The following is a 26,133-nucleotide window of genomic DNA, read 5'->3' on the forward strand; positions in this document are numbered from 1 at the left end:
TTCAGGGGTTATGAAAGGAAACACAAAAAGCAAAAGACTGGATACACGTGAGGCATTACCAATCTCAACGTGAGTCTGACACTAGTGAAGGAAAAAAGAACAATGAGTTTGGAGGGACATTAAGGAAAAAGTGTCACGGTAACTCCAGAGGTGGCATCTTGGCAAGCCCCAGCTCCTTCAGCAGATACCAAAAAACTTCATGTAGCGAACACGCTTTCCTTTAATTGGAAAACGAGTGTTCGCTTTGGCCGAGTCCTTTCCTCCCTGAGAGAAAATCGCATTGCTCCAAACAGCGCTTCCCCGCCCAGTCTGTAAACAACGAGTCAGGTTTTCCTCACAGGCCTGGAGGGGCCCTGGCGAGCCGAGCGGGAGACCCACGCTGAGCGGGGCCCACAAGGCGGGGGGGGGGGGGGGGGGGGGGGGGGGGGGGGGGGGGGGGGGGGGGGGGGGGGGGGGGGGGGGGGGGGGGGGGGGGGGGCAGGGACGGCGGGGCCCAACTTCGGGCCCCAGCAGGACCGACTGCCGAGGGACCGCCCTGTCCGCACCAAGCCGTCCCCGCCCCCGTCGGACACGTAAGCACGACTTAGGTCGTGACTTCCGGCAGCGCAGCCGTGCTTTCCGGTTGTCCCTCCTACCCGCCTTCCTTCCGGGGCGGGACTTCCTGGCCATTATTGATAGGTGCCGGACTGCAGAGCTGGTGGGAGGAGCACACAGGAGGTCAGTCTGGGGGGCCAGGCCTTACGCTCCTCGAAAGGGTACCCGGGAGGATGCTCTTCCTCGCTCTCTTTCTCACTTTTTTCTCCCCGCGAGTCCTCGTTTGCGCGGACGTCCTGGGCTTTTGGTACCACCCCCACACCTGAGGCTCTTCCGCTTCCTCTTTTCCCAGGCTCCGCCCCCAGCGTCCCGTGGCCATGACGACCGCCCAGCGGGACTCCCTGGTGTGGAAGCTCGCGGGGCTGCTGCGGGAGTCGGGTGAGCGGATATACGGTTGATCTGGCGCTGGGGCAAGGTGGGGGTGCACCTTGCCTTCCAGAGACACTCCCCCCCTTAGGAAACATAGAGTTACAGCTGTTTAAGGTTACGAGGGTTCGAGCGTCAATTCATTGTTTTTTTACTCCTCTGAAGTTTATTTTCTCTGGTGCTGTTGCTTGCAGGCTCCATTTGACATTTCACACCTTAGCCATCCTTCGAGACCCAACTCCAGTGCCACTTCCTCAGTGCATTCTCTGAAACTCTCAGAGGAAAGTGATCTTTACTTGGCTGTAAATCTCTGGAGACCCGGGACTGGCATAATCATTGCTCTGTGGCAAAGCACTTAGTATAGTTAAAAGCACGAGATTTGGAGTCAGATGCACTTGGGTTGGAATCCCAACTCTTCCAGACGTGGCGAAGTTGTTTAAGTTTTCCGAGCTTCAGTTTTCCACAGCAGGAAAATGGCATAGCGATTGTACTTAACTCAAAAGTTTGTTGTGGGGATTAATTTTAACCCATGTAAAGCATTTAGGACAATGTTTGCATAATACATAAGGGTTCAAAATTGGTAGCTATTGTTACTACAGTTTCTTCTCTCCATTCCTGGGCACAGTGGAGCCACAGTGGTTCAATGTGTGGTTGACATTAGTTGTGGTAGAACAAGCCCTGATTTCAGATCAGACAGAAGTAGCAACTTCCTACCATCTATATAAGCTCAGTCAGTGTTCTCCATGCCCTAATTTCCATCTCTTTAAGGAGTGGTCAGTAGTGCTTCTCTTTAGGAGATTCTCATGAAGTTTAAATGAGGTAACAAAGTTGTCTGCCACATACCACCCGATTAATGTTAGCCGCCTGCCCACACTCTGTACTCCTTACTCCCATTGGTGGTATCTGTGGAATCTCTTTTTAGAGCAGTTTTACTTTCTTTCTTTTTTTTTTTTAAAGATTTTATTTATTTGACACAGAGTGACAGCGAGAGAGGGAACACAAGCAGGGGGAGTGGGAGAGGGAGAAGCAGGCTTCCCGCGGAACAGGGAGCCCGCTATGGGGCTCGATCCCAGGACCCTGGGATCATGACCTGAGCTGAAGGCAGATGCTTAACGACTGAGCCACCCAGGCACCCAAGAGCAGTTTTACTTTCTGGCTTGTTTTATTAACTGTGTAGTATTTTATCTTTTCTACACTAAGAGGCTCTTTGAGGGTGGGGAGAGTCTTTGAACCCTGTCTGCATCTATCCTTAGTGTCTAGCACACGGAACATCTTTCATGTAAGGTTGTAGGATTTAACAGTTTGTTCAGCACAAATCTGACCTGGTGCTCCAGGGGTTAGGGATGATGGTGTGTGTGTGTGTGTGTGTGTGTGTGTGTGTGTGTGTGTGTGTGTGAGTGACTATAAGAGGTACCAAGAGATTTTTATGGTAATGGAATAGTTTTGTATCTTGATTGTGATGTTGGTTATAGGAATCCACACCAATGACAAAAAAGTGGCATAGAACTATAGGTACATACTAATATCAGTTTCCTGACTTTGATATTTACATAAAATGTAAGCATTGGGGGAAACTGGGTGAAGAATATAGGGTACCTCTCTGTAATATTTTTGTAACATGTTTCGGCTCTATCATTGTCTTAAAAAAATAGTAAAAAAATATTTCTCTATGCCTACTTCATACCTATACTTTTTAGGTGCAGTGATGGGTACCAGGGTGATCAAAAATGTCCTCAAGGATGACAGTCTCATTAGAGAGAGCAGTTTTAACATGGAGATGGAGAATAATACCTCAGTGCTATAATGAGTGGTTATTCTTTCTATGACGTGCATTTTGGGATGGTTTGAAAATTTCTATAAGTGTGCGTATTACTTTTGCAGTCAGAGAAGTAAAGGTAAAGTACGTGGGGTATCTGGCTGGTTCAGCGGTGGAGCACACGACTCTTGATCTCGGGGTTGTAGGTTTGAGTCCCATGTTGGGCATAGAGTTTACTTAAAATTAAAAGAAAAGTGAAACACCCAACCAACTTTTACGTAAAGTGAGTGATTATAGCATAAAAGGGCAGCAGTGTTACACATTGAGAAGCCTGCCTGGAGGAGGATAGTCTCGAGCTGGGCGGAGTGGAAGGGAATGTATCAGAAAATGAGGAATCTGTGAACCAAGGTGACTGTATTCCCAGCACCGTGAATAAACCAGACTCTCTTGAACAGATGGTGAAAGAAACTTTGGAAAATTTGGTTGGCTGTAGTGAACACAGGCTCCTGTCATCAGGCAGAAGAGTTAGGACTTTTTGTGAAGATAGAGGGGAGCTGTGGAAGACTTTTGAGCAGGGAGGAGACAGTATGACCCCAGCAGTGGGAAATCTACCATATGGATTGGAGTGGGTATATCCTGGGGTCACAGAGTCTCAGAATAAAGGGAAAGACCCCTTTGTTATGTTCTGCTTCCTGTCTGCCCCTTTCCCTGCAGGTGACGTGGTCCTTTCTGGCTGTAGCACGCTGAGCCTGTTGACCACCACCCTGCAGCAGCTGAACCACGTATTTGAGCTGCACCTGGGGCCATGGGGCCCTGGCCAGACAGGCTTTGTGGCTTTGCCCTCTCACCCTGCCGACTCCCCTGTCATCCTCCAGCTTCAGTTCCTCTTCGATGTGCTGCAGAAAACTCTTTCACTCAAGGTCGCTGCAGTGGGAATGGAGTAGGATGTATGAAGAGCCCAAGAGCTGGGGGGGTGGGGGCATGGGTGCAAGAAGTCTGCAGGGCCCAGATGGAGATGGGGTGAGAGCTGTGGGTGGCTGTGTGAGTGGGGAGAGGCCAAGGAAAGGGAGGTGTGCTGGCCTCGGTGACATGAGGTTTTTTTCTTTTAGCTGGTCCACATCCCTGGTTCTGGCCTCCCTGGGCCCATCAAGATTTTTCCCTTCAAGTCCCTTCGGCAGCTGGAGGTATGGAGTGTTGGGGGGTGCCGGCACACAAAGCCCAATTTGAGGCAACCTTTTGGGAATGGGGGAAAGAGATGGCCCCCCTTTGGTGGGCAGGCCAGGCCTGAGTGTGTCCACTGCTCTGCAGTAATGTGGCATTCATCTCTTATGTTTAACGCTTCCCTGAACCATAGTTGGATTTGTCATCTTTTCCCTCCCCGTAAAAGAAGGAAGTGAGGTGAAGCCTCTGCCTTTTGTGAAATTCTGTCTCCCTCCCTCCCTCCCTTTCTCTGTCCCTCCCTCTCAGCTCCGAGGTGTTCCTCTTCATTGCCTCCGTGGCCTCTGTGGCATCTACTCCCAGCTGGAGACCCTGATTTGCAGCAGGAGCATTCAGGCATTAGAGGTAAGGAGGATGGGGGCTGGGCCCAGATCCCTGTTCTGAGGGACATACAGGACCAAGCTCTGCCGTTCCCTCTTCTTTGCAGCCTTCCCTGCTTCCCGCTTCCCTTCAGACAGTGTCCTTGCCCCCGCTGCTGTGCTCCCGTAGTGCTGTGTACCTGTCTGTACGTTTATGGTCACATCTGCCATCTTGTATTTGGTATTCTCGTATCTGTCTCCGCATTCTCCCCACAACAGACTCCTGGGGGCAGGGCCCTGGGCTTGCTTTCAGTCTGTCTCTGCAGACGAAGCTTAGTATATAGAGAACAAATGAATGGCTGGGGGACGGTGGCTTGGAGCAGGGAGGAGGGGACAGCGGAGGTAATGGAGCACCCTATCTCAGGAGCTCCTCTCAGCCTGTGGTGGTGACCTCTGCTCTGCCCTGCCCTGGCTGGCTCTGCTCTCTGCCAACTTCAGCTACAACGCACTGACTTCCTTAGACAGCTCCCTGGTGAGTGCCTCAGAGGGAAGGGGGTTTGGGGAAAGACAGGGGAGCCCTTAGGGAGGAGGGCCAGCTGGCTGCCTGGAGGTGTCTGATTCTCTGCTGCTTTTCCATCCCCCCCCCCCCCCCCCGCCAGCGTCTCTTGTCAGCTCTGCGCTTCCTGAATCTGAGCCACAATCGAGTCCAGGACTGCGAGGGCTTCCTGATGGTGAGTGTGAGCAGGCTGGTTGGGGCTGGCACCACTTGGGTCTGTGGTCATTCCACTCTGACCCTCTCTCCTGGACCTGTCCCCCACCCTCCCCCAGGTAGGGCTACATCCTGGAGGCAGTACTCTTTGGGAACTCAAGCTGTAGTGTAAGAGAAGCCTGTGTTCAAATCTCAACTCCTAAATTGTTGTGTGACTTGGGACAAACTAAGCTCTGAGTTTCTTAACTGGTCAAGCAGAAATCCTAGGAGTACTGGCTTTTATGGTATTAGAGTGGTCGTGGAGGTTGTGTGATGTTACTTAGCCTAGCATCTAGCTCAGAAAAGGTAGCTTGGGGATGATGGTGAAGAATCTTCTCCAAGTCTTACTGTCAGGGACAAAGTTGGATAGTAGTTACTGTGGTGAGAACAGATTTTAGTAATACGCTATTGTGGTAGTAATAAGCTATTGTGGTATGTAATCAGTAGTAGAACCATTTTAATTTATAATAAACTTTAGCATAAACTAAACTCAAATTCGATTTGTGCAGAGATTACTGGATGTTTTGTTTATTTATTTATTTATTTATTAAAGATTTTATTTATTTGAGAGAGAGAGAATGAGAGAGCACATGAGAGGGGGGAGGGTCAGAGGGAGAAGCAGACTCCCCGCTGAGCAGGGAGCCCAATGTGGGACTCGATCCCAGGACTCCAGGATCGTGGCCTGAGCCGAAGGCAGTCGCTTAACCGACTGAGCCACCCAGGTGCCCCTCCACTGGGCTTGTTATGCACCTGCTCTGTGCCAAGCTCTGTGCAATGTGCTGGGGATGTAACATTGCTCAGGATACAGCCTTGCCTTGGAGAAAATAAGATCTGCCCCAGAAGAGACAGGTAGAGAAAGGATGAAATAGGATGAAATAATAAAGATAAAAGGGAGATATTTATATATTATATATATATATGTTACACATATATGTAATACATGTAATATATATTACACATATATACATATACAGTATATATACTATATACATATATACAATATACATAGTATATATGCGTATACAATATATATGCATATAATATACAATATACTATATATACATATTACAGGAATAAATAGTTGGGAAAGGGAATCTTTCTCCAGTGGGGGGGGGAGACAGTGGGTGATTTGTCCCCTAAGGAATATTTGGCAATGTCTGGAGACATCTTTGATGATCAAAATTGGATGTTGGGGGTACTACTGACATCTAATGGGTAGAGGGATGCTGCTAACCATCTACGATGCACGGGACAGCCTGTTATAAGGAATAGTTATGTGGCTCCAAATGTCAAGAGTGGCAGGGGTGAGAAGCAATCCTCTAGGGTCTGTCTGAGCCGGGCCTTAAACACAGCTGGAGTCTACCAGGCAGCAACTAGGGAAGGCCATTCTGCTCAGAGCCTTCACTCTACCTCTGGCTTTGGGGATGGTGGCGGGGGCCAGACTGAGAAGAGATGAGGCTCTGGGTCCCCGCTGAGCAGGGAGCCCGATGTGGGACTCGATCCCGGGACTCCAGGATCATGACTCGAGCCAAAGGCAGTCGCTTAACCAACTGAGCCACCCAGGCGCCCAAGATTACTGGATGTTTTAAAGGCATAGTGAGGGAGTGGGCGGGAGAAGGCAGGGACTTGAGCAGATTCTTTCCTTGACTGAACTAGTCAGTTTTAAATCTCTGAAGTCAAGGAAGTGGAAATTTACAAAAAGCAGGAAGGGGGTGTTGGTCCATATGAAATCCGTCTGGGTCTCGGATTGCTAACTGGGGCTTGCCAGAGTTAGCCTCCTACCTTCCTACAGAGGCTGGGAGATAGGGGTTCTGTCTTCAGCTGTTGGCTGGAACAAACTAAATTCTCCTGGCAGCCTTGGGTTTTTCTAGGAGGGAAGGTAAAGGGGCTGGAGTTGTCTTCCCAAGGACATGGCCTTGAGCTATTAGAAACTATGCTAGGATTTGTTCAATTTTGTTAACGTTTGGTGAGGGGTGGGTGGAGGATGGCGGAGAGTATGCAGTCTTTACAGGCTAAGGTTGAGGCCTATTTGAAAAGAAGGCTCAGAGGAGCCCGGCTAGAGTCTGGTCAAGGAGAAAATCTTTGTCACCACCCCCTTTCAGGACTTGTCTGAGCTCTGCCATCTGGACATCTCCTATAACCACCTGCGTTTGGTGCCGAGAATGGGACCCTCGGGCGCTGCTCTGGAGACCCTGATACTGCGAGGCAATGAGCTCCGGAGCCTGCAGGGTGAGTGGGGAGTGTGGGGGGCCAGGGAGTAGGAGAGGGTGGGGCGAACATGGAGGGTAGAGGGCCAGTGTGAGACTCAGCCTGGGACCCGCATGCATCCAGAGCCTTAGGTGGGCCTACCGGTAGGTCTGAGGTGCCCAGGCTGGTCTTTCTGCTCTTACCAGCCTCCCCCCGCCATATGCCCTTCCTCCCTGCTCGCCTCCACTCCAGGCCTGGAGCAGCTGAGGAACCTGCGGCACCTGGATGTGGCGTACAACCTGCTGGAAGGCCACAGGGAGCTGGCGCCGCTGTGGCTGCTGGCTGAGCTCCGCCAGGTGTGTCCTAAGCGCTTCCAGGACCTGGGGGCCAGCTCTGCGCCTCTCCCTGCCCCCCAGGCTGATTTGGTGAGTGCCCTTCCTCACACAGGGAGGCCCGAGGCCCATCTCAAGTCTCTTCTTCCTGCCCTTCAGCTCTACCTGGAGGGGAACCCTCTGTGGTTCCACCCCGCGCACCGAGCGGCCACTTTCCAGTACTTGTCACCCCGCGCCAGGGACGCCACCGCCGGTGTGAGTGATCTCCTGTCCGCTCTGCTTTCCCTGTCCTGCCTGTCCTACCCCCTGCCCCGTCATCTGCCCTCCACCCCAGCCCTGGGTGAGTGGGCAGGTACCCCGCCACCGACACACCCCCTCCCCTTTTATCTTTGCTCAGTTCCTTCTTGATGGGAAAGTCTTGTCACTGACTGACTTTCAGGTCAGTATGTGGGGAGCACTGGGGGTAAGCCATCCAGGATTGATTTGGGGAGGACATGGCAGAAGTCCCAGGGTGGGGGTCTTTCTGGGCAGCTACAAAGTAGGGCCCATCCCTTGGCTAGCCCGGTAGGGCGGAGGTACATCTCTGGCTCCAGCCTCGCTCTCCTTCCCGTTGTCAAACGCCAGACCTCCACATCCTCAGGGCTTGGCTCCTCGGCCCCACCTCTGCCCTGGTCAGCGGGGAGTACTGTTGAAACCTCAGGCGGCCCTGACTTGAGTGACAGCATCTCCTCAGGGGGCATTGTAGCCCAGCATCTGCACCGGAAGGTTAAGGTAAACAGTGTCCTAGGCCACCTTTGCTTGGGGTTGGGTCCCTTTCTGGGGGCTCTGGGTTGTGGATGGGCTGGGAAGAGAAAGGCCTCATCCTTGCTTGTGGGTGGGGTTTTCTGGGTTACGTTGGGGGTGTGGCCACGGACGGCAGGGTGGGAGGCCCTGGCTCTTCTAGAGCATCGGTCCTGTGTCCACCTTCAGAGCCGAGTCCGTGTGAGGCGAGCAAGTATCTCGGAACCCAGCGATACAGACCCAGAGCCCCGGACTCTGGACCCGTCCCCAGCTGGTAAGTCCTCTGCGGCCCCAGCTGCCCTTGCCCTAAGTCCTGTCTTCAGGCTCCGGCCCCAGTCTTCTCGGTAGGAGGGATTCTGTGTAAGGTGGAGCAGAGCGTTGTAGAGGGCCTCTTAGGCTTTCCTCCTTTCTAGTTTAAGGAAAAGGGAGACCACCCCTGGGCAGCGTTTTCCAGAGTGTTTTTTAAGGAATGTGAATTGTGTGGGATGTAGAGAGGTCACTTGCTGAAAGGATCTCATGGGAAAAGCTGGGCTAACCAGAGTTAAGTAGGGCGTCCTCCCCCCAGGACATCTCAGGACCTCCAGTTCGCTCCCGTGTATCTCTAATCTCCCCAGCAGCGTATGCTGCCTGGTTCCGACTTGTGCGTGGGCACAGCGTTCCATAGGATGTGTTTTGGGACGTGCTGCTGAGGGGAAGCCTTGAGTCTCCCTCTGATCCCCACCCTCCATCACATCACACACCTTTAGACTTCACCCCAGGGAGCAGTTGCAGAAGAGGCTGGGGTCGTTGGGGGTCGTGGTGAGGGCGCGGGCTTGCTAAACCGTGCACCCCTCACCGGCCCAGGGAGGTTTGTGCGGCAGCATCGGGAACTTGAACTCATGAACAGCTTCCGGGAACGGTTTGGCTGTGACTGGCTGCAGTATAGGAATCACCTGGAGACCTCCGGGACCCCCGTTCTGGCTACCTCTGAGACCCCTGCCCTCAGCACACTGCCCCTGAGCCCAGGGGTCTGTGCCCGGCCCTCCACCCCCAGAGAAGGAGTCGCCGCAGGAAGTGGCAGAGGAGGTCAGGCTCCTGCCGGAGCCCCGGGAGGAAGTCGAGGTGGAGGAGCAGGATGAAGTGGAAGGTGAGCACCGAGCGCTCATTCAGTGGCTGCCAGGGAGACCGGACCAAGTGCTGGCGGTGTATCCGGGCGAGTTGGGAAAACCCACACTTGGGGCGGCTGACCCCTTCTGGATGGAGGGCCACCCCATGGGGGGGCGGAGTCGGGGATACCTCTCACTTCTTTAACAGGCTTGCTCTCCTGGTCTCTCCTCAGCGGAACTGTGTCGCCCCATGTTGGTGTGTCCCCTGGAGGGGCCCGAGGGCGTGCGGGGCAGGGAATGCTTTCTCCGGGTCACTTCCGGCCACCTGTTCGAGGTGGAACTCCAAGCAGCTCGGACCCTGGCACGGCTGGAGCTCCAGAGCCTGGAGGCAGCTGAGGTGGAACCTGAGCCTCAGACCGAGCACGAGGCAGTGCTCGAGGTGAGCGGCGGCATTAGGGGTCCTGGAAGAGGTGCTGGGCCTTTTGCTGGAGCCACTTGGGACAGCACAGCTGTTGGGTACCAGGCGCTGGGTCGCAGGTTTCCCCCAGGCTCTCGTTGGTACTTGGAGCAGAGCAGGGGAGTTGTGGGGGATGAAGGCAGGGCCCCAGACAGCTTGGAAGGCTGAGCTGAGGAGTAGGGCTGCTGAGCTAGAGTGTGGATGTCATCAAGAGCATTTTCATGACATCCAGAGCTACGATTTTCTTCTGTACTGTCAGCGTCACCCAGATCTCTTGGATCCCCTCTGTGCGCAGGGCGCAGACCCGCTCCCTGGGGCCCCAGTCCTTGTTCTGCACTTCTCCTACATTTGCCCTGACCGACAGCTGCGTCGCTATGTGGTGCTGGAGCCCGATGCCCACGCAGCTCTCCAGGTAACGGGGCCTAGAGTGAGGCCAGGGCACCGGGGGAGGCCTGAAAGGCTGAGGGCCAGGGTCCACCGCTCACAGCTGTGTCTGTCCCACCCTGTTTCAGGAGCTGCTTGCCGTGTTGACCCCAGCAGCCACCACGGCTCAGCATGAGCTTGGGGAAGCGAGAGACCCGCTGCGGGGCAGACTCCAGTGTCTACGTTGTGGCCATGAGTTCAAGCCAGAGGAGCCCAGGTTGGGATTAGACGGTGAGGAAGGCTGGAGGCCTCTGTTCCAAAAGACAGGTATGTGCCTTGCCCTTGACCTTCTGTCCATGGGACTCCCACCGTTTCAGAGACGATGGCTTTGAGAGAGGGAATACAGAGGGGGCACCCCAGGGAAGGAAGGAGTGGGGACCAACTCTTCTGTCTGGAGGAAAAATAAAACTGTCTCTCTGATAGATTTGCTAAAAAGAAAAAAATGACAGGAGCAAAAGAAGAAATTAGATCTTTTTTTTTTCTCTCTAAAAGTCAGGGAAATACATCTTTTTAACTGTTGAAACATACTCATTATTTTTTTATAACTTGCAGGCTTTTTCCACTTCTTTGGCTGATAATTTAGAAACTCCATAAAAGTTCCTTAGTCTTCACTGCAGTTTCGGGTGTAGTGCTGTCCTCTGAGCATGTTTGGCTGTTGAGTAAGATGCTTTGCGAGTTGGCTGAGGTTGTCCTGCCTTGACGGACCTTCCAAGCTACTTGAGATCAAGTGGTGCCTCATGCATCTCTTCACAGTCTGTTCTTTAAATTGAGAGATTTTTTCCACTGTGGATCAAAAAGCAATGTCTTTAAAGATCCTAAAGAAAAAAGAAATATTCTCGATACCATTTGTGCTGAAATGTATGACTTTTTAAAAAATTTATCTATTTATCTATCTATCTGACAGAGAGCAAGCGAGCACAAGCAGGGGGAGCGGCAGGCAGAGGGAGAGGGAGAAGCGGGCTCCCCGCTGAGCAGGGGGCCCAACAGGGGGGTTGATCCCAGGACCCCGGGATCATGACCTGAGCCAAAGGCAGACACTTAATGGACTGAGCCACCCAAGTGCCCCAGTATTTTTTTAAGATTTTATTTATTTTGAGAGAGTGCAAGAGTGTGTGTGTATGAGCAGGAGCGGGGCAGAGTGGGAAGGAGAGGGAAAGAATCTCAAGCGGACTCTGCGCTGGCTGTGAAGTCTGACTTGGGGCTGATCCCATGACCCTGAGATCATGACCCAAGCGGAGCAGAAAGCAAGAGCTCGGTGCTCAACCGACTGAGCTACCCAGGCGCCCCCCGGGTGTGTCATTTTTGGATCCTTGCTTTCCTCATTTGCAAATTGGGATCCAGAGACTTTTAATCCTATCGTCAGAGGGTCCGGCATGTGCCCATTGTAGCTGCTCAGAGTGTTTCCTCTCTCGCTGCCAATCCCCAACCTGGATTCTTTCTTTACCTGATCCGTTCACCCATCCTGACGACCCTATAGGACAGGCACTGTCATCACTCCTGTTACAGAGGAGGAACCAGGCTCAGAGAGCTTAGGTGACTTGTCATAATTGCTTAGAGGACAGCTGTTAAGTGACAGAGCCTGGAATTGGACCCATACCTGGCACCTGCCTTCCTCATCTGTTGATTTGGGGCCTTCCCACGTGGCTGGTGGAGCTTCAGAGTACATGACAGCCCGAGGCTATGGGAGGGGACCAGAGCAGTTTGGTTCTCTCTGAGAAGGCCTGAAGTAAGAAGATGGAGTATATTTTGAGGAGGTCGTGGGCCATGGGTCTGGTTTGCTCCTCCCTCACTGGGATGGAGAGCGGTTGGCTAACTGGCCTGCCCGGGAAGTGGGGGGAGGGGAGTGTTGGGAATGGTGGGGAGCATAGGAAGCTGGAGATGTTGGCCAAGGTGAATCTGAGAGGGGGTGGGGAGCATGATGAGCACAGTGGGGGGATTGTGGTGCTGTGTGTTGGGGTTCACAGGGACTGTGCTTATCCTTCCTTCCAGAATCTCCTGCTGTGTGTCCAAACTGTGGTAGTGATCATGTGGTTCTCCTGGCTCGGTCCCTGGGAACCAGCCACAGGGAGCACAGACAGGATGAACAGCCGTCAGTTCCCTCGCAGACGGCCAGTGCTGTCCGTGACCCTCCTGACCCCAGTGACCATAGCAGCAGGGCTGACGGGGCCCCATCTCAGGCGCCAGTCTCCCAGGATCGCCACAGTTGGAGCCTCAGTCCCCGTGAGGTAGGGGTGAAACGGGACCGAGGTGGTGTTCGGGGAGGTGGGAGAGTGCGGTGGTCGCCCGGGCAGGCTGACGGCCCACGGCTCGCCCCCAGCCCCTGAGCGCCACGGCCTCCGCTCTGTGGACCACCGACTCCGGCTCTTCCTGGATGTCGAGGTGTTCGCTGACGCCCAGGAGGAGTTCCAGTGCTGCCTCAAGGTCTGTGCCAGCCTGGTGCTGCCCTGCGCCCCCCCCCCCCGGCCAGAGTGCCCGCTGTGTCCCCCACAGCAAACTGTGTCAGCGCAGGGGCTCTGGAAGCCCCAGGTCAGGCGCCTGGTTCAGCTCCTGCCGTCACTCAGTGTGGCTACGGACACAGTCCTTGATGGCAAAGCCTGTCGTTGGCGCTCCACGACGGGGATAGTGATGCCTACCTCATGGGTGTGTGTCATGAGCGCCCATGTCGGACAGCTGCCCAGCCCCAGCACCTGGCACTCACAGGGGGCCTCCTGTCTCCAGTCTTAAGTCCACAGTGTTTGTCCCTCTGCGAGCACCTAGCATCTGCAAGACACTGGGATTTAGAGTAAATCCGTCTTGCCATCTGTCTTGTATTCTGGTGTGAGAAACCCGAGGATTATGAGATAGGAAAGTGCTGGAATTAGGCTGAGGCATTGGATCCAGCCTGAGTGACGGAGCCTCCCCTTCTTGGGGAGCCGATCTAAGATCTAATCCAGGGCTTGAAGGATGAGTTCTAGAGAAGGTGGGGGATGATCTGGGGAAAGGAAGCAGCACCTGTGTTGGGGGCCTGAGACAGGGGCTAGCTAGTGGGGAGAAACTGTTGCTGTCGGGGCAGCAGGGGGTGGGCTGGGGAGGGGGTAGGGGCCCTGGGAGGAGTCTGAAGAGGCAGGCAGGGGCCAGTTCAGGGGCAGCCTCAAGTGTCTGCCAGGGAGTTTGGACTTGATCCCAAGGGCCGCGGGGAGCCCCGGAGGCAGGGGAGTGGCAGTTGGTTTTGTTTTACGGTAGTCCAGCGGAGTGTGGAGGGTGGGTGGGAGGGGGCGCGATCCCAGGCAGGGAAACCCGCCAAGCCCGCCTGTGGGTCAGGGTGCAGGGGCGTGGCGGGCGAGGCCGGACGCATGAGCAGTGGGGAGGGTTGGGCCATGGTAACTCTGCTCTCAGCCCAGCAGCCGCCTCTCTTGTCCCCTCTTTCTTTCCTCTTCCCCTTAGGTGCCACTGGTGTGGCAGGCCACCCTGGGGAGTCTGTGTGTCTCGTGGTGGTGTCTGACCGTAGGCTTATGTGTTGAAGGTGACAGGGGAGATATGGTGAGCCAGTGGGGCCGTCAGGGACAGGGCAGGGCTCCCTGTGGGTCTCACGCCGCTCACGCTTTGCCACCACTCTGGCCGTCCCTCTCCACAGTGGGCCTCCAGCTAGCTGGCTACAGCCAACCCTGGCCGTTCCCCTGCACGACCTGAGCGGCATCGAGCTGGGGCTGGCAGGACAGAGCCTGCGGCTGGAGTGGGCGTCTGGGGCAGGCAGCTGTGTCCTGCTGCCCGAGATGCCAAGCATTGCCGGGCCTTTCTAGATGAGCTCACCGGTGAGAGAGGGAAGAGAGAGGGAAGGGAGGTACGGGGAGGGCGGGTGGGGACCGAGGGGTCACAGCTGCCCGCGTCTAGCAGCCACGGTGGAGACAGACAGGTAATGGGACTCATCCCCTTTAGAGGTTTCTGAATCTAGAAGTCAGGAAGGTCTTGAGAGGTGGAGAGGTTGGGATAGAAGAGATGGAGTCTCTGAGGTTCCCTGTCCCTGGCTGGCTCTGTCCAGATGTCTTACAGGCTCTGCCCCCCAGCTGGAGGAGCAGTGTCAGTGCCACAGAGGAGGAGGTGACCCCGAAGCACCGGCCTCTGGTGAGTGAATAGGAGGTCGAGGCTGCGGTTGGTGGCCAGACAGCTGCTCCCCGGAGCCTGGGCCATCTCTGCAAGCCCCAGCCATGGTTGGGCCCTGAGCACCTGGGCCGGCCTGTCCTCATGCCCACACCTCTTGCCCTGGTTCCTCCTGCCTGCCTCTCTCAGTATTTCCTACCCCCTGGCTGACCACTCGTTCCCCCCAGGCCTTTGCTGGAGAGAGACTCTTCCTCGGAGCCGCCTCTGTTCTTCTACCTTCGGGTGTTCCTGGTAGAAGGTGAGGCTTCTGTCCTCTGTCTTGCCCAGGCCCCTGGCTAGGTACCCCCATTGCTCTCTGTGCCTTCGTAGCATTTTCAGTTTCTGGAATCTGGACTTCTCTCAGGCACACCCCAGTGACAGCCTCAGTCTTCTGGCCTCTCTTAGTGGGGCCAGCAGGTTTCCTGGGTCCTCAGAGACCTTTGCTTTGGGGTACAGGCTTTCTGTGAGGGGGAGCAGATGGGGCTGGGTCTGTTCCACCTAATCCGGTCAGAGGAGGCAAGCGATCTTTCTCATGGGCTGGGTGGGGGGCAGGTTCCCTTTGTCTTGGGCCTCAGAGGTTTTGGAGGCTAGAGATGCCTGGAGTTTGGAAAAGGGAGAGTCCTGGCCTCCAGGGGCACAGGCTGCTCTGTGACCACCTTGGCAGGGTGTGTTTCACCCCTCTCGAGTGACACCGGGAGGCTGCCCCGGGGATCTGGGCTCCTCTCTGGCTTTCCACTCTGGGCTTTGCCCTGTCTCTTTCCCTCCAGGCCCTGCAACCTGCCCTGTGTCTCTGTTGGTGACTCTGTCCACCCTGTACCTGTTAGAGGAAGACCCTGCAGGCTCCCAGGCAGAGCCCTGCTCTTCCTGCGGCACCTGGTGAAAGCCTCTGAGATGCCCCTGCCCTCGGGCCTGGGCCCTTCTGTGCACGTCAGGGAGCAGTGGCCTCTCAGCAGCTTGAGCTCGGTGCTGCTGTATCGCACGGCCCCAGGGGACCTGCGGCTGGTCTTCTACGATGAGGTGTGTGTGAGAGAGAGAGAGAGAGAGAGGTGGGGGGGGCAGTGTGGAATTGCGATGGGCAGTTGTGGGGGAAGGAACACAGAAGTGGGGCGTGAGGGAATGCGGGGCTCGCTGGGTTTGGAGGAGCAGCAGGGAGAGAGGGTGGCAGTTGGAGCAGTGGAAGCCCACGGACCTGGGGCCCAGCTTGTGTTAGCTGGGAGGCCTTCAGTGACCCACCGGCAGCTGCTTGGCGTTTGCATTTGAATGGGCACCCATGTTCCAGCCCGCTGCTCTTCCCAGCCTCCTTAGGCCTATTACAGGTGGAGAAACCGAGGCTTGGGGGCATTAGCCAGTTTGCCTGGGTCACAAGTGGTCAATCCAGGAATTGAACTCCAACCAGTTCCTTGGAGTTGATTCCAGAACTTACGTTCTAGAAAACAGGGTGGATTAAAGAAACAAGATAGTAAATGTGGAAGCCTTCTGTGGGGGGTGGGGGGTGCCTTCAGTAGGTGTTGTGCTTCAGAAGCTCAAAGTCTGGGTCTTCTGTGGAGGGACACAGGCTTGGGGAAGGAAGCAGGCCTTGGGGCAAGGAGGGGTGGTGGGTCCTCCGCGAGTCTCCCCTCACTGCCACTTGCTCTGCCAGGTGTCCCGGCTGGAGAGCTTCTGGGCCCTTCGTGTTGTGTGTCCAGAGGCAGCTGACGGCCCTGCTGGCCTGGATCCGGGAGCCCTGGGAGGAGTTGTTTTCCATCGGACTCCGGACTGTGACCCAAGAGACCTAGAGCTTGATCGGTGAGGCCTCCCTGCTAAGCCCGCTCTGGCCTCGGGAGCCATGGCTGTGGAAGCTCTCTCTCTGGACTCTGGCTGTGGCCTTCTCTGGGAGGCCCCAGATGACCCACGGCTCAAGGGCAGGCTGAGAGACGTCGCCTGGCCTGGTCTGGCCCAAGGGGACAGGCTCCATGGTCGGTAGGAATGTTTCTCTTGCACTTTGTCTCAGGTATCAATAAAAGTGTTTCCCTTTTGGATGCCATGGGGAGAGTTTCCGTGTGTCACTCAGGCCACCTGCTATTCCTTCACCTCTTCTAACAGAAACCACCCGGCCCATAGCTCTTCCTCAGTGGACAGCCCAGCCTTGTCGGTCCTGTGAGCCCCCATTTCCAGACCCCCTCTGCCCCAGCCGATGGGAGCAAGTGGGACCCTGGGCCCATGGGTGCCAGGCCTCAGCCAGCCGTGCCTGTTATGGGGGCCCGATGAGGAAATCGCTGCTGAATAAATGGCTGGACTGGTTCGGTTCTGGGCACTAGTGAGGACATCCGGCCGCTGGTGCTCAGTGTGGGGGTGTCTGGGGAGAAGGGGTGTGGACTTGGGCTGTGGAGGGAGTGGTCGCCTCCTGTCAGCCCCATCTCATGTAGCTCGGTGGCCTGGTCGGGTGGACCCCACACCTTCACCTCGGTCCCTGCAGCCTCAGTGACCCATTCCGGGGTGCTCACATGACTCAGTTTGGTTGCTGGAGGTGTGCTTTCCCCGTGAGGGGTGTAGAGAGGGTAAGCCTGGAGCTGCCAGCCATGGCGGGGGAGCTTTCCTGAGAGCGGAGCCATGCAGAGAGAGGCAGAGCGGGGGCGGGGGCATGCAGGGCTGGGTCCTGGTGGTGTCTTTGGAGTTCGTGGGTCCAGCTGTGCCTGCAGGCAGGTGCCCCTGGGACTTCAGGTTATGTTAACTAAAGGAGACTCCTTCCTGTTTTTTTTTTTCCCCCTCGCTCTCTATTTTTTGGTTTAAACTAATTTGAATCAAACAATGAGCCGTGGAAAGGGTCTTAACTGCATAAATCCCCACCTGACTTGAGCAAGCCTGACTTGGGATTTGATTTTTGCACCTGAAAATGAACATAGCAGGAGGAGTGGCACCCTACAGGTTTGTGTAGAGAGGCCCTGGGAGGAAGGCTTGGGCAAGGAGCCTTGGAGGCTCAAGTCAGGCTGCCTTTGAGTCCAGAAGCTGGGCTCTGGCTGAGTGTGCTGTGTGGTTTTGGGGTGACTCTCTACGGAGCATTTACACGCCAGGTGCTGGGCCAAGTGCCTAGTGCTGGTCTCTGCTGCTCACGGGGTTCCTGGGAAGGGGGTGGCATCTTGTTATAGGAAATAGGCTCAGAGAAGTTAAATGACTTGTTCAAGGTCACATCAGTAAAGGGAGGAGCCGTGATGCATCCAGGCTCATGTGACTTCACAGCCAGGGCAGTCTGCAAACCAGGGAGCCTCACTGCCTCCCCTTCCCTGTCTCTGATGGGCCTCTGAGCCCTGCCCCACTCATGGAGGGAACCCGGCCCACCCAGCCCTGCATAATCCTCCACTTGTCCAGGATGGGCAAGCCGGCTGGACCATATGTATCTGAAGTAGTGAGATGTTAGGTGATGGATTAATTCGTGGGTGATTTTCACTCGTTCCCTCTGAACTGTAGAGAACAAAGATGCCAGTCTTTAGGTGTTAAGTTGAAGGACTAAGGGTAGGAAGAGATTTGAAAGGACCATAAAGAGATATCAAGAGCTCTGCAATAGGGAGGGGGAGAGTTTTTAGAGAAGGGCATTAGGGGCAGTGTAGGAACAATTCCCCTTAACACTGGGGGCTCTCGGTGGAGGGGCCCTGGGCCGAGCTCCATGTTTGGAATTAGGGAGGACAGTGACCTGTCAGATGCTCCCTACACCACCAGAGCACATGGAGACGGCCTTTTGGAAGCACTTGGCAGGTTAGTTGCCCAGATTTCTCTTGAATGGAGAAGGGAGAGGGCCCAGAGAATTCCGCGGGTGCCTGGCATGCAAGGAAGTCAGCTGAGAGCATGCTAGAGAGCTTGCCGATTGGTCGTTGGAGGAACACAGCAGGAAGATGGTATAATAAGCCCAGCCCCCAAATGGGGATGTGATCAAGTTAGACTTGAATCGATTGAATTGAAATCATTGATGAGGCTGAGTTGATTTGAACGTTACCAGATTAACTTCTCTGTTGGTTGGAAATGGGGTTTGTTACGAGGATAAATTTGAGTTATCAAAAAGTCATTTTTGCATACCTGAATTTGGAGGACTGCCATGTTTCCGGAATTTCTGTCAGTTACCATTGGAAAGGTCAACACAGGGTTTGGGAGGTGTGGACCTAGAGAGCAAGGGGAGTGTGGTTTCTTTATGGTGGTCTGGGGTTACTCCTTTCCCCCCACTAAAAGGCCTTTGACTTAGGGTTCTTGGGGGAGGGATGTACTCTGGAAACTTGGTCAGGCCTCACTGTAAAGCTGTTTTGGAGAAGTCCAAGGTGGGGCTTGGGGTTGGGGTGTTTTGTGGCTAGAGAAGACTGAACTGGGCTCCTGGGGCCCAATTCCATCCTTGACCCAGCCAGCCCTCTGCAAACTGGGGCCCCAGAGGATGGAATCGTTTGGGAGATAATCAATGCACTGGAGGACAGTCACTCAGCCTCCTGCCCTACAAGAGCAAAAGTGCAATAGAGATACCCCTGGATCCTGAGGAGGGGAAGGAACTGTGGGGCTGTAGGAGGGAGAAGCCTTTGATATTGGTTAGAGCCCGCTCCTTTCCCTAGTTCTGCCTTTCCTTTTTTCTTCTTTCTTTTTTTTTCTTTCTTTCTTTCTTTCTTTCTTTCTTTCTTTCTTTCTTTCTTTCTTTCTTTTTTCTTTCTTTCTTTCTTTCTTCTCTCTTTCTTTCTTTCTCTTTCTTTCTTTCTTTCTTTCTTTCTTTCTTTCTTTCTTTCTTTCTTCTTTCTTTCTTTCTTTCTTTCTTCTTTCTTTTCTTTCTTTCTTTCTTTTCTTTCTTCTTTCTTTCTTTTTTTTTCTTTCTTTTCTTTCTTTCTTTTCTTTTCTTTCTTTCTTTCTTTTCTTTTCTTTCTTTCTTTCTTCTTTCTTTTCTTTCTTTCTTTCTTTCTCTTTCTTTCTTTCTTTTCTTTCTTTTCTTTTTTTCTTTCTTTTTTCTTCCTTCTTCTTTCCTTTTTCTTTTTCTTTCTCTTTCTTCCTCCCCTCCCCCTCCCCTCCCCTCCCCTCTTTTCTTTCCTTTCTTCCTTTTCTTTTCTCTTTTTCTTTCTTCCTTCCTTCGTTTCTTGATTTATTTGAGAGGAATAGAGTGAGTGCACGACTTGGGGGAGGGGAGAGGACAAGCAGACTCCATGCTGAGTGGGGAGCCTGATGTAGGGTTCAGTCCCAGGACCCTGAGATCATGACCTGAGAAGTCAGACGCTTAACTGACTGAGCCTCCCAGGAGCCCCAGTGCTGCCTTTTCTGACCCTCGTGTGGGTCAGCATTGTTCCTGTCCTGAAACACGTTCATTACATATTCATAAGTATACTGAATGGATGGGTTTATTTATTCCTTCACTTGACAGAGATTAGTAGGACACAGGTACTACTGCCGAGCCCATTAGAGCATATGTCAGGGCAGGAGGGTTTCTCCGGTGGCTCATAAACTACTCCTAAGAAAGCAGCTACCTTCTCTGGGCCAGGACCGCTGAGAGGGGACGGCGGTGCCACCATTGAGAGCTCCCTGGAGGACTGATGGGGGCACACTTCTAAATAACGAAGAAGGTCATAATCCAACAGCTATGGCTCAGTGAGCCCTTCCTACGGTCCATGCGTTGTTTAAAAAGCATCTCATTTTCCAAGTGTTTCTTATAGTCCTTTGATCACAAGATCTAGAGCCACTTAGCTTAAGAGCCCTGTGTATGGAAATGACCCAGCCTGGGAAGGCTGGTGCTGGGGCCCCAGAGACGAGCTTCTCCTGAGGCTTCTCCCTGTGTGGAGCCCAGATGGTCCCCCCCGCCCCGCCCCCGCAAGCAGGACCCTGGTCTGGTCCAGCTGGAGAATGGGGAGGAAGCGGTGTGCACCTTGGAACCAGCCAGTTAGGAAATGCTGGCTAGGGTGGGGGGTCCTTGGTGACAGGCCTGCACAAGGGTGGCGGGGCCCAGAAAGATCGGTGCAGAGGTTCAGAAAATAAGTTCACCTACTTCTATTTGCTCAGAGCTGGCCTGAATTTTTAATTGAAGCAAATTAAAACTTCCCAAAAATATTAGTCCACTTTCTTGGCGGTGCACACACCCCCTTCCCCATCAGCACTTTTGTACTGTCTGCAGATAAGCCAGGACTGGCCCTGAGAGAGCCCTTCCCCAGCCCCTGGCCTGGAGTTTCCTTTCAGAGGGGCCAGGCCCATTTGTAAGCGCTTCCTCAGAAGTCCCGTCCGGTCATGGTCCATATGGGGCAGAATCCCCCGCAGTCATTCTAGGATGATTTGCCAAGCGGCGTGAGGCCGGAACAGTGGAAGAGGAGCTTTCCTCCATTTCTTTGTGCTTAAGTTCTCTGCACATGGCTTGGTTTTAACAATGCAGCAAAGTTCTCTGTACCCTTCATCCTGGGGGTGCTCTTTGGTGACCCACGAGACAGGTGCTAGTATCAGCCACTGAGGAAGCCGTCAAGGGTGAGGCCATCGCCACCCCTGGAAGTATCTGGCCTTTAGCTGTGCGTGTCACCAGGCGCCAGGATGCACCTGCTCCTGACACCTGCCACACTGAGCGAGTGGGACTGCTTTGCTTTTGATGCCTGTGCACAGGTGTCCGTCCACAAGCAGTTGCCTCTCAGACTCTCTGCCCCAGATATCGACTTGTCCGTTCAGTCTGGCCTTCCCTCCCCCCGCCCCAAAGCAAGTGCTTATGGATCAGCTGTCCAGCCTTGGGCTTGCTGGCAGTGGAGGGAAAGGATTCACTCCCTAAAACTGTCCATAACGGCACTTTGCTGCATTTTCTGTAGAAATAAGGTAGGATGGGATATATTCATGTTAGCTTCTATTTGTATAAATGAATTCCAGAGGGACAAACAAATTGGTGGTGGGGGATGAAGATGAGAACAGGGCAGAAGGGGTCAGGGATGGTATTGAGGCTCTGTTACTTTTTATTTGAAAAATATTTCTAAACTCCCTGAATGTATTTTGATTCAAAAGTAATATTTAAAAATTTAGATGAGGCCCTGGGGGGGAGGTCAGTGGGCAAAACTGAATGATATATTTACTTTCTTATTTTTATTTTTTATTATTATTCTTAAATTTTATTTTATTTTTCTTAAGTAAACTCTACCCCCAATATGGGGCTTGAACTCCTGACTCTGAGATCAAGAGTCCCACCCTCCACCCAGCCAGGCGCCCCCTAAACTGAGTGGTATAAACGTTGACTCCTGAGACTTTGGAAGGTGGGGTGTAGGTCAGCTTGAAGGCACTTTCTTTCTCAGTGGGAGAGATAGCTGATGAGTCCTTCCACGTGGAATGAGGGGTAACATCTTTCCTCCTTTGCCGGCATGCCATGGGGGCTTCTCAGCAGAGCCTCCCCAGACCGGTTAGCCGTGGCTGGAAATCCTGCCCCAGGGCTGTGCTATGCTTTGCCTGTCTCTCTCAGTGCCCTCAGGACCATGCATCTGTGTGCTCACCAGTCAGCGTGGTGTGGTGGTCATACAGGAAAAGGCACAGTGGTTTTGAGCACAAAAGGTTCACGTTTATGCCTTAGTTTTGTGGCTTGCTATTTAACCACAGGCAAGTTGCCCTTGCTGATCTGTGGCACCTTCATCTCCAGCGAGGATGGGACTAATTGATAACCAAACTGTGCCGCACAGTAATGCACAGGGTGGTCTGTATGAGCCACCAAGCATCGAATCCATGCTGGTTTACAAAAACTGCCCGTGAGTTATTACAGCCTACTTGGTTGCCTCGAAATGCCCTTTGAAAGCAGCAGAAGAAAGCCTCCATCTTACTGCTCGTCCCTCTATGAGTGGGTATTTCCCCGGTGTGCCTCAGAGAGAACCCCAGACGCTCCCCGCGAGCTGAGCAAGCCGCGGCGTGCTTTTCCTTGGCCCATCCTTTGTCATTTGATCATCTTGGACTCAGTGACTTCTCTGTCCTCTGCGAAAACAGTCCTCAGTTTATTAGTTACTATAATTACTCGTGCACTTGTCTTCAATTCCATGACATTTATTGAGCTCTTAAAATGGGCCAGGCTCTGTTGTGAGAAGGTGGGAGGGTGGAATATACAGGTGAATCAGATCTGCTCCTGCTTTCAAGAAGCTTACCGTCCAGTGAGGGAGTGGACAGTGGCGCCTCGGAGCTGGCTCACACAGAATGGGTAAGACCACAGTAGGAGAGTATTGCCACAGCTGCCATTTTGGAGCACCTACTTTGTGCTGCTCTTTGGACTGATCATCCCGTGGACACTACTGTGCTCAGTACAACCCTGAGGGAGAAACATGATCTCTCTTTGACAGGTGAGGAAGCTGAGGCTCAGGTTGAGTCTCACCAAGGGGGTGCAGGATCTCACATTCAGGACTTCTCTCTTCTTAAATGGTATTTATTGCCTCTTAGAACTTCTAGACTGTCTACCCTGGTTCACCTTCAGTCATTTTATTTTATCTCATTTTTAAAAAAGATTAAAAAAATTTTTTTTAAAGATTTCTTTCTTTGAGAAAGAGCATGAGTGGTGGGGAGGGGCAGAGGGAAAGGGAGAAGCAGGCTCCCTGCCGACCTGGGAGCCCGACCAGGGAGCCTGACCAGGGAGCCCGATGCAGGGCTTGATCTCAGGACCCTGGGATCATGACCTGAGCCAAAGGCAGACGTTTAACCAACTGAGCCACCCAGGCACGCCTAAAGATTTTATTTTTTTTAAGTAATCCCTATACCCAATGTGAGGCTCGAACCCACAACCCTAAGATCAAGTTGCACACTCTACCAATTGAACAAGCCAGGTGCCCCCATCCTCGGGCAGACCCTCAGTCTGTCCCCTTGTGCCCCCAGGTTCTAGGGATAACACTTCCTACCACAAGAACACCATCCAGATCCTCAGCGCCCAAATCTCCATGCCTGTTCTTTCCTGCCACCCGATGGGTCCCAAGCTCTTCCTTCTGCCTGGAAGGCTCTCCCTTGCCCAGCTTCCCCAGCACACTCTTCATTGCAGGGCTGATTCTTTTGTATCCTTCAGGTCTTTGCTCCATTGTCCCCTCTTTACAGAGCACATCCTTAACTATGCCACCTGAATATTCCCTGTAACTGGCACTTGCCATATTTTGTAATTACAAGTTTACGTGTTGCTTGTTTGTTGACTGTAAGGTGCCCAAGGGCAGGGACCATGTCAGGTTTTTTTCCACTGATGAACACCCCAGAGCTGGTGTAGAGTACAGAATGAGTGTGTGGGTTTCGGTTTGCACACTTGGGTATGCATGAAATACTGCTTTACAACATTTTCGAAATCTTTTATTTCAAGCCCCCAGCCCCTGAGGTTGGCAGGACTCACTGACCTCACTCTCCCCACCCCCCACATCTTGGGAGCACCTCCTGCTTTGCTGATGGGGCAAGACAAGGGGTCTGGGACAGCTTCTGGCCTCTCCCCCACTTCTGGCCAAGATACTGCATGTCTTGCTAACCCTTTCATTTTCCTCCTCTATAATCGCCCCAGGTTTCTTGAGATTTTGGCTCTGGGTGAATAAAAGACAGACATGCGGGCTTCTGTCCTATCCATTCTCAAAAAAAAAAAAAAAAAAAATCAAAGCGGGCTACCTGCTCAGGTGGTTGGGGGAGCAGAGAGAAAGGACATAGTTTTATATGTCAAAATGTCAGTCCAGCCACAAAGAATCTGTGCATCCGAGCTGAACGGTGGGCTCTGCAGGGGTGAGAAAACCTTCTGGGTTAGGCAGTGCCCTCCGGAGATTGGATCTGTTTCAAATCTGAGTCCAGGTTTACTGAGGGACACTGGTTCGAATGGGATAAACCACTGCAGGCCAACAGCAAGAGTAAATAAGAATGACATTTGTTGAGCATCTGTTCTGTGCCAAGCACTGAACTGGTATTTTATTTTATTTTTATTTTAACCTCTCTTAACTCCAGAGTTTGGGGCTCTTTCTCAAGCCCTGTTATCTCTTTTGTAAAAATAAGGTCTTACTCACAATGAAGGCAGTCAACGGCAAATGGCACCGGGTGCTCAGCTCTGGGGAGCAGGGAGGGGATACTGTCAGCCGGAGGGGATTCTCGGCCAGTCTGAATGGCAATTGTGGTCTAAGCCCACAACCTCCCACCTTCCAGAAACTCTTCAGTCTGCTGAGTGAGGATTACAAATGCAAAGACCGGTCCACTGGCCAAGGAGGGTCAGAATCTATCCTGGTGGAGGTAAAAGCTGTTCCGGGTCTCTCTCTGTTCTTGGAATTCGCATGACTCGTATCTTCAGTTTGGCTGGAAGACTAAATTATCCTTGTAAGTGTAAGGCAATGTCCACTTACTTCATGTGTGTACACTTTATCATTTTTCCTATTCTAAGTTACCTGAGGTCTTTTCAGTACTGTGTCTCTTAAATTCTTTTTTTTTTTTTTTAAGATTTTATTATTTATTTGACAGAGAGAGCACGGGGAGGGGCAGGCAGAGGGAGGGGGAGAAGCAGGTTCCCCCGTTGAGCCGAGAGCCCATTGCGGGACTTGATCCCAGGACCCTGGGATCATGACCTGAGCTGAAGGCAGACACTTAACCCGCTGAGCCACCCAGGTCTCTGTGTCTCTTAGATTCTAATAGTAGTGAAGCTAGCGAACATTTATCAAGCCCTTACTATGTGCCAGGCACTGTTTTAAGCACTTTACATGGATGAACTCATTTCATTCTTTAAACAACCCCATTATTTCATTTTACAGATGGGGAATCTGAGACCCAGAGAGGGTAAATAATTTGCTCAAGGTCATGTGGATCTGGGCTATGAACTCAGGTGACTTGGCTCCAGATGTCTCATGCTTAACCACTCCCCTGTAAAGCCTCTAGTAGCAAAGATGCAATCTCCTTAAAAAATTAACCTGGAAAGTTAGCAGTATATTTCAGTTTGTGCTCATGGCAAGGAAAGTTCAACAGTTGCAGGAAAAGGTACTAGGACATGGTGTTGGGGACTGGGGGGCACTGTAATATTTGGGGATAAATATTACACATGAAACCAGAAACCCCTGGGTTTAAGTAAAAAAATTTTTTTTTTAATTTTAAGTAATTTCTACATCCAACATGGGGCTCACACTTGTAACCCCAAGATCAAGAGATGTATGCTCCACTGAGCCAGCCAGGCACCCCACCCCTGGGTACAATTCTTGGCCATGCTGCCTACAGAGCCTCAGACCATGGGCAAATCACTTCAACTTTCTGAGCCTTTTTTTTCTCTGGCGCATGTCAAATGGGATTAAGACACTCTACCCCAGAGGGTTGTTGTAAACTAATGAGATTATGAATATCAAAGTGGTTTGTAACCTGGATAGCACTACCTACATTTAAGGTAATGAAGTTACCATTGTGTTGGCATTAAGATTAAGGAATGGAGGGGCTGTTTTTTTTTTTTTAAGTTTATTTATTTAAGTAATCTCTGCACCCAACATGGGTGGGGCTCGAACTCAGGATCCCCAGAGATCGAGTTGCATGCTCTTCTGAAAGAGCCAGCCAGGCGCCTCAAATAAATAAACTTAAAAAAAAGAAAAGATTAAGGAATGGAGTTGGTGAGGAGTGACATAGTAATAAGAGAGGCAGGGACTGCCCAGGCCTGCTAATAAGATGGCCATTCTCCCGGCGCTTGGGTGGCTCAGTGGGTTAAGTGTCTGCCTTCGGCTCAGGGTTCATGATGCCAGAGTTCTGGGATCGAGTCCCCTGCATCTGGCCTCCCTGCTCAGCAGGAGTCCGGGCTTCTCTCTCTCCCTGTCCCTTCCCACCGGTGTGTGCTCTCTTGCGTGCTCTCTCTCTCAAATAAATAAATAAAATCTTAAA

General features: G+C 52.8%; 1 protein-coding gene across 1 annotated transcript; it reads left to right on the plus strand.

Annotated features, from left to right (window-relative positions):
• Positions 1 to 649: 649 nt before the first annotated feature.
• On the plus strand, positions 650 to 16,378 carry LOC113919891 (serine/threonine kinase 11 interacting protein). Its single transcript, XM_035726460.1, is given in 32 exon segments — positions 650 to 717; positions 887 to 972; positions 3,431 to 3,636; positions 3,826 to 3,900; positions 4,184 to 4,279; positions 4,658 to 4,765; positions 4,893 to 4,964; positions 7,084 to 7,210; positions 7,421 to 7,524; positions 7,660 to 7,755; positions 7,898 to 7,939; positions 8,125 to 8,271; positions 8,470 to 8,554; positions 9,124 to 9,284; positions 9,286 to 9,406; positions 9,599 to 9,804; positions 10,118 to 10,234; positions 10,335 to 10,512; positions 12,235 to 12,465; positions 12,563 to 12,670; positions 13,669 to 13,731; positions 13,734 to 13,764; positions 13,859 to 13,992; positions 13,995 to 14,036; positions 14,264 to 14,340; positions 14,342 to 14,346; positions 14,550 to 14,620; positions 15,129 to 15,214; positions 15,216 to 15,242; positions 15,244 to 15,378; positions 16,001 to 16,048; positions 16,050 to 16,378. Coding segments are annotated over 31 exon segments (3,147 nt in total). The 5' UTR covers positions 650 to 717; positions 887 to 911; the 3' UTR covers positions 16,137 to 16,378.
• Positions 16,379 to 26,133: the final 9,755 nt, after the last annotated feature.

Source organism: Zalophus californianus, chromosome 3 (assembly GCF_009762305.2).
Source record: "Zalophus californianus isolate mZalCal1 chromosome 3, mZalCal1.pri.v2, whole genome shotgun sequence".
Classification (NCBI taxonomy): domain Eukaryota; kingdom Metazoa; phylum Chordata; class Mammalia; order Carnivora; family Otariidae; genus Zalophus; species Zalophus californianus.